This window comes from Pygoscelis adeliae, unplaced genomic scaffold, assembly GCF_000699105.1.
Source record: "Pygoscelis adeliae isolate BGI_AS28 unplaced genomic scaffold, ASM69910v1 Scaffold298, whole genome shotgun sequence".
In the NCBI taxonomy this organism is placed as follows: Eukaryota; Metazoa; Chordata; class Aves; order Sphenisciformes; family Spheniscidae; genus Pygoscelis; species Pygoscelis adeliae.
In genome coordinates, this window is record NW_008825303.1 from 4,212,719 (window position 1) to 4,223,790 (window position 11,072).

Here is an 11,072-nt window from a genome sequence, read left to right on the forward strand (position 1 = left end):
AGTGTACCCTAAAAATCCTTAGTGTGAAGGGAAGGGAAACGCAGATCAGGCACTAAAAATCAGAAGACGAGTTTGAAAATAAGCCCAGGAAGACTGACGGTTTGAGGACTCGCGCCTTGCTGGAAGGACAAGGTGCAGATCACTTCTGGTTTCTTCACTGTACCCGTGAAGAATAGAAGAATCAAGAGAGCAAGTGGAGGTGGACAGGAGCCGCATCATTCCTGACGGAGGCTTGTCTCTTCCCCTGTACTTGTATAGGGGACAGACCTTTTGTCATCAGATCTCCACGTTCCGAACTAATGCACCACTGCTCTTTTCCTTTGCAGACCCATGAGAATCGTGAGCATCTTGTCATGATGGAAAAAATCCTCGGGCCAATTCCATCTCACATGATCCACAAAACTCGGTAAGAACCTGTTCCTGAACTCGGACAGTCCAGTCAACTGGTTGTGGCTAATTACTCAGGATACCAATTCTCTGTCCTCACACCGGGTCTCACCTATGTGGGTGTAGCCGTGAGAGACCTGCTGGAAGTTTTGTTTGCGACCCTGATCACGGGTTCTAGGGGAAATGGCTGAGCTGCCTATGTACGGCAGAGATTATAGTGTTAATTGTCATTGAGTTGCACAGGCTGCTGCCTTCCCGCTGCCCGTGTGGGTGAGCTCTCCTGGGACCGCGTGCCCCCACTCCCCGAGTAGCCTTGCTGAACGCCACCTCTCCTTTGCAGGAAGCAGAAATATTTCCACAATGGGAACCTGGTATGGGACGAGAACACGTCCGACGGGAGATACGTCCAAGAGAACTGCAAGCCCCTGCGGGTAGGTGCTGCTCGGTGGCTGGTGGAGGGCTGGCTGCGTCGCGAGGCCGAGCCCCTGTGCCGTTCCCTTCCCCGCATCAGTGGTGTGGGGCTTAGGGATGGGGATTCTCCTTAGTAACTGGCTTCTATGGCGCCCCAAACTCTCATCTGCAGTAACAGAAGTTTATTGGTCTAACTGAAGCAGGACAGGCACTAGGGAATTCGGGCAGTGCAAGGGCCAGAGGAACGCTGTACTTCAGGAGGGGAGACAGCCTGTACATCACAAAGCTAGGGCCCAGGGTTCAGTCCCTGTCCTACCGGAGTGCTACACCCCTCTCTCTCTCTCCCCCCTGCCCTTCTCTTTCAGACGTACATGCTGCACGACTCGCTGGAGCACGCACAGCTCTTTGACTTGATGAGGAGGATGTTAGAATTCGACCCTTCCCGGAGGATCACGTTCTCGGAAGCCCTCCTGCATCCCTTCTTTGCTGGCCTCTCTGCAGAGGAGAGGATGCTGTGCGGCCGAGGTGCCAGCCGGGACCTGAGCAGATGACAGCTGGGGAGGGTGCGATGCCTGCTGGATTTGTACATACGGGATCGGTCTAGCCTCTGCAGTTCAGCCCCACTCGCTCTCTTTTCTCAGAGTTCAGAGGGGCTGGGGCACTGCGACAAGGACCCTGGGTAGGGGAGGGGAAGAAAAGCTACATTGGAAAGCACAGATTTGTCTATTTATATGTTGTAAAGTTAAAATAAAGTGTTTCTTATTGTTTGATACTTCCCTTGTAGGCAGGTGTAGGGTTCTCTTGCTCCCAGCTTTGCCTTTTCTGCAAAGGAAGACGGAGATGTTGAAAAATTAACTGGAAACTAAGCAGAAAAACTTTGCTTCACTGGAGGGCAAAAAACTCTCCCTGGTCTCTGCCCTTGCTCCTCTTGAACAGTGCAGAGCAGCGGGAAGACTTGCTCCAGCTGTGGTGTCAGGCTCTAGAATGATAGCAGACAAATAAATAGCTGCACACAAATAGCACACATGAATAGTTGCACTTTATTTCAGGGCATCCCCCAGTAGCGGCAGGAATTAGTCGTTACAAACATTAGGTCACAAATGGAATATCAAGCAGTGACGCGGTGCAGTGATCTTCACGTGTTAGTGACCAGAGCAGCACTCGCAGGCAGTTCCTATGATGGTGGTTAAGGGCGTGGGTCAAAACTATCTCAAACACAGATAAAAAAAAAAAAAAAGTGTCCCATTCTTTGAATTAACTCTGGCAACGTGGGGGAAGGGGGAGAAGAAGGGACCCAGACCCCTTTCTGGGTCTCGAGTGCTCCAGAAGAGCTCACCACCTGCACACAAGATGCATTTCATGTGGGTGAGGCCAGTACTTCCTCAAGTAAGCCTCTGTATCCGAGGGAAAGTACAGCCAAACACCCAAATCTGTTCTCAGTCTCCAGAAAGTGAGCACCCTGTGAAGTTTAACTGTGCCAAACGCAGCCCACAGCTGCCTGCTTGTGCCCTGAACACTGCACGGGTAGGGATTGGGAATCCCTTTCCTATCGTGAGGGTTTGCACCCTCCTGTCGTGCAACACCGCTCACTTTTTTTTTTTTTTTTTTTTTTTCTTAAATGAAAGGAACCCTATTGCTGCGCGGCTGGCGACGCACGGGGCCTTCGTGCTCCCCGGAGCTACGCAGCAGCGAGTACAGACCTGATCCCAGCTGCCATCCCTGCAAAAACATCCTTACCTGGTTCGGCGCCCTTCTGGGCACGTAACTTCAGCCAGCGGCACAGCAGCGTAGAGGCAGAAAAGGACCCCCTGACGAAGCCTGGCATTATTTCTACACTGTTACTGCGCGGTGCGTGCAATCTACAGTTTAATAGCCAAACCCAGAAGAGGCGAGAAAAAGCCTGCGGCCTGGTTCACAGAAAGCAGAAATTGAAACGGCGGGTTCGCTTATCGAGCGTCTTGAGCAAGGCAAGTGAAAAGAAGGGGGCTAAAGCTAACACTGTACTACAGCGACGACCAGGGGACGGTCATGCACCTTTTTAACCCAGCCGCTGCTCCTCTGCCTGGCTAAAGATTAGATGAAGCCGAAACAGCCGAAGAAACACGAAAAGGCAGAGGGAAGCCTCACAGTTGTATTTTAAATAACCAGCCACATTGCTATCCCTTCCCAGTGCGGCCGAATCGGGACCACAGCTTGTTAAACGCCACTACAGTTCTAGCTGAAATGTGGTTCACCTGAGGAATAGGTGCTGGGCACCAGCCCACGGGAGAGGAACCGCTCGAGGGCAGAGCTACACCCTGTCACAGCTCTGAGGAGCGGCCAAGCCTTCCCCGTGCGAGCGTTCGGCGTAAGCCAGCGCGGACGCGGTTCAGTCGTCCAACCCTCAGCGGGGAAAGAAGCTCAGGGGAACCAGGGGCCCAGCCACGGAGAGGGGCAGAGCCCTTCGCCCTGCTGAGGTAGATACGGCAAGGTGCAGGCGGTTTGGCAGGGGAAGAGACCTCAGGCGGCTGCGGGGGCAAGCCCAGCGCTCACCAGCCTCCTGTCCTTTCGGGCTGGGTCTTCCCCCGTCACTCCACGCTTCCAGGCAATATTAATTGCTCAACTGCTTCTTTTCAACCGGGGAAGACTCTTCCCTCCTCCTTTGATACACTTGGCCTTTGTTCTAAGCGGATGAAAGACAAGCGCCTGAGCTGTAAACCCCCCCCACTCCGAGCACAAGTGGGTCAATAGGTTTGCTACCTGCTTAGCACAGCAGAGCGACAGAGCAGCTACAACAGCAGGTGACCCCCCTTCCACGCGTCCCTGCGCTTCGGCCTCAGAAGGGGTCCAGCTCCCCTGGAGAAAAGGCACCGTTTGAAGCTGTGAAGCTCTCCCAGATGCCAGAGCAGGGTCTGTGCAAGGTACCTGCAGGAGCTCTGGGGACAGGTGAGGTACCAGAAGAGCAGCAGAGCCTCAAGCACTGCCCACACTCACGGCATCGGGAGCAAGCAGGGAGCTGAGCGCCTCTTTGCGAGAACAGGGCCCCTGCCTTGCATCTGCCCGGTTCCTCCGGAGGAACAAGCTCGCCCTTAACAGCACCTCCCTCATTCACTCTAGGTTCAGCGCTTCCCTGGGTCAGCTACCGGGCGCAAAGTCTTCAGGGAGCGCTCACAGAGCCAGCACGATGGATTCCCGAAGCCAGCCAGCCGATGGTTTCTCAGCTTGTCCCTGCTCTAGGCACCGCACCAAGGCTCCATCGGGCCAACAAAATGAACGCGGGAAAAGATAACCCGACGCTTCCTGGCAGCGCGTGGGAAGCGAGCGCAGCACAAGCGCAGTTAGCAGAGCAACCCGGGGCAGATCCCCTACAGTAATTTAGACAAGAACCTCCTGCCGTACCCCTCCAGGGCAGCAGCTCTCACCACGCCATCTCCTGCAGGCAAACAGGACCGTGTAAGCTGAGGACCCAAGTCCCTCCTCAAGCTGGTTCCCAGCACGTGGGTGCGCGCGCACACACACACACGCACGCCCACCCTATACGCAGGCTTCGAGCCCAAAGGGAACGAACGGATCCATGACCTACTTCCCACACCACACGGAGTGTAGGAGGAACACTGGAAGCACCGGGGGAACTCACCCAAACATCAACTGCACCATACAGCACGCAACAAACTCAGAGCGACACTGCCCTGCTTCACTACCCTTTCCCTGATTCAGCCACTCGCTGTGCCAGAAAGAAGAAAGGAAAAGAGGAAAAAAAAAAAAACAAAAAACAAAACAACTATCCTGGAAAAGTTCTTTTCCAAAACACGCCTTGCTCCCATAGGCCTGGGCTTCACCCACTAAGCGAACAAACAAAAAGCCAACAGAGTATATAAGCAAATAAGGCGTAGCTGAGGACACGGGTGTTCCCAGAGCATGGGCGACCTGAGAGCTTCTGGCTCTTGACACAAGCTTTCCCAAGGGGGAACGCTCTCCTTGAGGGGCTGGAGGGTCCAGGAGGGAGAGCGAGCTACAACTGCCTTCAGGAACATAAAACAGGGGAGCGGGGGAGTCAAAAAGAACAACGGAACGAAACCAAATCCTCCCTCCAGAAGGTATTTCTACACAATCAAGGGGTGCTGTTCCCAGCAGGGCGCCCTTGCTGGGTCCATCCGCCCAGAAGGACTGAGAAACACAGCTCAAATCTCCAAACCACCCGTCGCTTGCACCACCTCCACTTACACCCCCTCGTTAAACAGCCTCCCGGCCGGGCCTGGGCAGCACTGGCCACCTTCGCCAGGGACAGACAGCATCTTCCTGCGTGTTCCTTCACACAATGGCACAAGAGAATGAAAACAGCTTTGCAGGAACATTCGCTTCCTTCTTTTTTTTGTTTCATTTCATGATTATTCTTTTTTTTTTTTTTTTAAATACACAATGTTTCTTCTGGAAGGAAAACGCTCCAGAACTTCACATCCTTAAGGCGTCACGAGTTTACTAGTCAGGATCCACCGGACAGCTTATTTGACAGACCTCCTCCTTCTCTCTTCTCTCCCTTCAGAGCCGTGTGGCTGGATGGGCTCTAAGTGGAGTGCAGGGGGATGACGAATTTGCAGCCGAAGGGCGAGTGGTAGTTTATTCCCACTTCTTGAAAGACCTTCTGGGGAATGCCAATGTCACAGAGGTACACGCGCCCTGCCCTCTCGCCCAGGGGCAGGGGCAGGCCCAAGGCCAGCGACCACTTGGCGTCGATGCCCTGCTCCATTTCGTTTATCGGAGGGTCTATGCTGAGGACGGGTGCCCGGTTCTGGTTGGCCCAGTCCACAACTGCTTTGTACCAGGGCTGATCTCTCAAAAAGGCATTTTCATGACAATCCAGGCAGTTGATCACTAGGTCAACAGGGGTATCTGGGAGATCTGAAAGAAACACAAACACCGTTGAGCGCTGAGGACCAACCTGAAGCCACGAACTAAGGCTCAGTGCCTTCCCTCCTTGCAACTGCCAGCAGATATTTCTTTTTTAATTTTTTTCCCCCTCCAGCACCCACAGTCTCACTGCATACAGTCTAGCCTTACCTGTTGTTATTGCTGTCCTTCTGCAAAAGACGCCGACACCGATATTTAAAAGCTCTTTAGCACTCTGGAGAACGTTCACAGACTCTCAGGTACAAAATCTCATCAAGTGGTCAGCACTTGAGCAGCCCCAGACGCTGCCGCTGAGCTGGCTCACCAGTCCAGGCAGCCCAGGGAAGCAGTGGTGTTCTCTCTCCGTTATAAAAGGACCATTTTATATTCCACAAGCTGAAAAAGAGGCCTATTTTTCCCGGAACGCGCCGACTACCTCTGCTATGGAAAGGCAGCTTGCGTGCTGCACTGCTGCCTGCGCACTGAGCTCCGTCGGCCTCACTGCACTCACCCGCTCTGTACCACATCTGCTGCGTTCCTCTTACCTCAGGGACCACAAAGTCCTTGGTGCAAAATCTTTTATGATCTTTTATAACAGACAAGTAGCTCAGCCAGCACAGCGCAGTCCCCCACCCCGCCACAACACAAAACATTGTGCGCCGCCCTAATTACCAGGTTTGTTTCTCCCAAGAAGTTTAAATGAAACGGGTTTGAGAATACCGCTGGTGAAACGACAAACGGCAGCCAGCTCTCTCGCAGAAGACGGAGCATCAGTTTATTCTGGGGCAAACTAAGAGATGTGAATTTTGACAGCTGCTGGGACTAGTTCAGCCAAGCCGTCGGCTTGGTTGGAAGCAGCAGCTGGATGCTCATTTAGTGGCAGTTTCCACATGCTGAACGAGGAAGGCCCTTATCCTAAGAGAACGGCTGGTCTGACTCAGATCCATACAGCAGCTCTTCCCTATTTGTTCATACAGGAAACATCTGTACCAGCACAACCGCTCCACTGTTGAACCTCTCGAGTCTCTGCTGTCCCCCGCCAGCCTCCGACCAGCCACCTGCCTATGGCGGTGCCACTAGATGGTGCCACCGGACCGGGCAGGCACTGGCGAGCTGAGCGGCACAGGTCCGGGCGAGGCGCGAGGGTGGCGGAGAGCAGATCCGCTCCTCGCTCACTTACCTTTGACGCTGGACACCTGCTGGCCTTGCGTCTTGCTGAAAAGGCTCAGCTCGTTGGTGATGGATTCCAGCATCTTGACAAAGTTGGGTAGGAAAAGGATGACGTGGACGTCGTGGTTGGAGAGGTGCCGTCCGCAGCTGATCCCCTGGGCCCCCTTCACGTGGGGGCCGCACAGCAGGGCTACCGTGGGCCGCTGATGCACGTTCTTCGGGTTCAGCCTAAAACGCAGACAAAAGGGGACTTAATAAACCCAAGAATCTCTTACCTTCTTCCTGTGAGAAAAAAAAAAAAAAGAAAAAAAAAAGCAGTAAAATGCAAATTTACAGGTGTTTTGCAAATCTTCCGTTGCCTCCGAGAAGGAACCCACATCCTTTTGTAGCGCTGACACTAGAGAGCTGCTCTGCTTGCAGGTTCCCTTCAAGGCTTCCTTGCACCCACAACGGAGAGCACAAGGTCCCAGTCTATCCTGGTTCGTCACGAGGCCCACTTGCATTTTCAAAGCAGGGGGCGTTTTCACTGCTCATGTCGCGAGCCTGAATCCAGTGCCATTTGACTTTTAGGAGGCTTTTTTTCCTCTGACCCTCTTGATTTTAGAAGAACGCTAACTATACAATCTTAAAAATATGGGGTGATTTACTCCATCAGTAGAGCCACAGTTAAAAAAAAAAAGAAGAAAAATAATTTCTACTCCCTAATTGCTATTCCTCGTCAACTGCAAAATAAAGTTGATTTATTTAAATGGCCTGCAAGCCATCACGGGTGGCTTACAGTAGGATTTTCAGCAGATAGGGTCAGTGCTGCCTGGTGCGTCATCACTTACTGCTCTCAACCAAATGATCAGGTCCTGGTAAAGTACCACCAAATAAACAGATGGAAACTTAAGGCTTACCTTCCATTTCAAGAGCAAGTAACTTGGAGCATCTATCAACAGCATAAAAATACACGTGCAGTTGTCAGCCCGCATCAACAACTACGGTAAGTGCAGGCACAGAGCGGACCTCTTCAAACGAGTCAGCACATATATTCATGCAAAGAGCAGTAAGCGCACTCCAAACCTGCTATCAAATTGGGCCCGCCAAAAGAGCAGGATAGTCTCAGTTTAGGTGTAGATGCCTGAAAGCTCGTTTAGCATTGTGAAAAACTAAGCAGCACTTTGTTTTCATGTGCTGACTTCTGGTTTTGTTGATATCGTTAAACCGTGACATGTAAAAACAACAAAGGAAGGTTTTACTTATTGGCAAAAAGGAATAGCTCGCCAGAAATTCTGCAGTGGTTTAATCTGCCTTGGGTTACACCTGTGCAAAGCACAATTCCCTGAAAAAATTCCCCGTAAGCGGAGAGAAAAATCTCAGCTCTGTCTGTTTTGTCATGGACTCAAGAGACACTTCTGCTTCTGGGGCACAGGAGCCAAAAAGAAGCCCTTAGGAAGTCACTCATCCAAGATGGTATGTTCAGCCAGCCCTTTTCTAGAGAGGCTAGAGAGGAGAAAAAAAAAAAAGCAGCACGGGCATGGAAGCCTACTGTAAGGCTTCCTCCCACTTCAGGAGCCCGAGCCTCACACTTGTTTTCATGATTACTTGGAAACAGGCTGATACACGAGCTACAACACAGGACTGTACGGCACTGGGATGAGGTTTTTTTCCTTTAGAGGCAAGGAAGGCAGAGAGCTGACAGCTGCCTCCCGCGCAAGCGGCAGCAGGCATCCACGTCACATTTACCTCAAGAGTAACCTCTTGGCCCTCTTTCACCTCAAGCCCACTTAGCAGAACAAGATAAGCTAGGCTCTTCTTAGAGGGGGCAAACCCACGGCCGAGCGAAAGGGAACAGCTTTACCTGTTGGGTCCCCCGAGGAGGCTCAGGGCCATCTGACTCGCACACACTCCCGTCATCTCCAGCCTCCGCTCCAGAGTCAGCCCGTGCTTCTCAGCAACCGAGAGCAGCTTTTTGTGAAGCTCGTAAGACACGCTGGGAACAACCAGCCCGGAGTCTAGGGTTCAAAGACAGCAGAGGGAGGAAGACAAAAGCGGGTACAATCAGAGACTTTTGCAGAATGCTGCAGTCTGGAAAGCTTTTATGGGACAACACTTAGAAATTATGACAGTGAAAAGGCTTATTAGCTGTTAGCAAGGGTCTGCTTAACCCAGTAATCCAGGTTCCTTCCAAGACCCTCAAATGAATCCAAACTAGTGCATCAGAGTCAGCTTACTCTGTTTGAGTGAAGCGCTGACAGCTAAACGCAACCGCTGGGCTTGAAATAATTCTTTTCCACGAAAACTCAGCAGGCAGCTGGCAATTTTAGCAACACGTGGACTGAGAAGGCCTTTTGGACTTAATAGATTATTAAGTGCTTTCTTAATGGTCTCTGGGCCACCAGTGCTTTAACCCACACCCATGCCCAAACACATACGAGTGCTCCTAATCACTGTGAAAGTCAGAAGAGCAGCTGTGAACCAGATTTCCCACCAAAAAAGCTTGGCTGCATTATGCTTCCTGACGTCGGTAGTGACCGGCCCCAAACTTCCAGCCCCTAACCCACACATCACAGCAAAACAAGACGTCCCACATTTACTAGGTAGGCGTCCCCACCACCCGAGCTGTGCCGTGTCAGAAGGGCTGGCTTCAGACACAAAAGCTGAATACACGATACACCGAGGCGGCAGGGGAACGATGAGGCTGAAAGAATAAAGCCTGTAGAAAAATACTTCTCAGATGTTTTTGACAGCCCGGTCTGCGAGCCAGGAAATGCTCCAGCATGCAGATCAAGGGAAAACAAACAAGAGAGGTTTTGTTAAGCACTGAGAACAGCTCCTGCAGTAGGAAGCAATACAGTCCCTCCCGCTCGCTTCTACAGCAAACTTGCCTGGAACCAGCAGGTAAGAGAAACACAAACCTGAGTAACTGTTCTGGTCGATTCTTTATACTTCCCTTCTCCAGGCAGGCCAAGCTGGCACTGACTTCACAGAAATAAATCCTGCAGTAACATCTGTAAACTCCCCTGGAAATAAACACAGGGGATTCCTTGCCACCAAAAGGCAGCTTGCTCTGAGGGGAGCCACAGCAATTTTTGGTGGTGTGTTGAATAGTGGAGGACAAGGAAACTGAAAATAATTACTGATGGTATATGGAGAGAGAAGAGCAAAACGTGACAGGTGAGAAAACTGCTGCAGCAGCCAGCAGATATCGTGAGTATCTTCAACCACAGAAATCAGCCTCTTCATTCTAACTTTTCTCCAGAATAATTCGGATACCCAAGCCCTTTCGCTCTGTGTTTGAGGATTTGCACCTATGTAGAATCAGAAATACACGCTATTCTTCCCTCGCAACATCCTCCTGCGAGGCCTGGATGTCCTCAACTGTCTTCCAGCTAAGGAGCAGCGCAGCTTAATTCCCTCCGCATATGGGACGGCCACATAGCTGGAGCACAGCTGCCAGCAAGAAAAGCTCTCAGCTCCTTCTGTTCACATCATTCACAAGCACTGCTCCGAGCTAAACAAGCAATGCCAGCAGAGTCCGGCTGAGCAAGGGCTCTGTGAATTTACTCTTAGCTCCTACTCTGGGACGGGCAGATGAGGTGCACGGGAGTCAGGCACGATGAGTCAAAAAGGTCCGGGACTCAGACCGACGCCTGCTACAGCTCGGGCACGATGCCAAAGCATGAGCTTGGTCCCTCCATCAGCGCACACTGCTTCTGGGGTGTTCAACGGCCAGCAGCCCTGACTCACCTTCGCACTCCCATCAGCGGCTCCGCTGCTGAACTCGGGGGCGACGGCAGCCAGCCGGGTGCTCATCGCAGCCCAGCGCCGAGGAGCACGGCAGGGCTCCGACCGCCCCACGGCAGCCCTCGGACCGCCTGCGCTAATGGGAAAGATTCTTGGGAACATGACATGGCCCAGTGAAAATGCTCTGCGGCGATACAGGCTCAAAGGGGAACAGCCACAGCGTACACATCCGCTCAGAGAGGAAACCTAACAGTTACTCGTGGGCTCGGGCTCTTTTGCAGACAAAAACCATAACCAGTTGTTACATGCAAGTGCCATATTCAAATGAGAAAAGCAGCGTGTATTTTAATTGTGAGGAATTATTGGTACTGCCATATTTCCCCAGGGTGCCCCCGTCACAAACCACTAAGTCAAGCTATGGCGGAAATGGCAGGTTTTGCACATCTTGAGGTTTTCAGAGCCAAATCGGAGGTATTCCTGCAAGGTAACAGTAAACCGTTGTGGAATAG

The 11,072-nt window shown here is 52.0% G+C and overlaps 2 protein-coding genes across 3 annotated transcripts in view; one reads left to right on the forward strand and one right to left on the reverse strand.

The window, feature by feature from the left end:
* The window catches only part of CLK3 (CDC-like kinase 3), a 13,246-nt gene extending 9,126 nt beyond the window's left edge, over positions 1-4,120 (forward strand). The window contains exons 10-12 of the mRNA XM_009330089.1: positions 324-406; positions 728-818; positions 1,164-4,120. Coding sequence (XP_009328364.1) covers positions 324-406; positions 728-818; positions 1,164-1,349 — 360 coding nt within the window. The 3' untranslated portion in view covers positions 1,350-4,120. The remainder of the gene's footprint in view (positions 1-323; positions 407-727; positions 819-1,163) is intronic.
* Positions 1,816-11,072, reverse strand: part of EDC3 (enhancer of mRNA decapping 3) — a 28,201-nt gene continuing 18,944 nt past the window's right edge. For both annotated transcript variants that reach the window (XM_009330087.1, XM_009330088.1), the window contains 3 exons: positions 8,678-8,831; positions 6,845-7,062; positions 1,816-5,676 (listed from right to left, as the gene is read on the reverse strand). In XM_009330087.1, the coding sequence (XP_009328362.1) occupies positions 5,342-5,676; positions 6,845-7,062; positions 8,678-8,831 (707 nt within the window). In that variant the 3' untranslated portion in view covers positions 1,816-5,341. The remainder of the gene's footprint in view (positions 5,677-6,844; positions 7,063-8,677; positions 8,832-11,072) is intronic.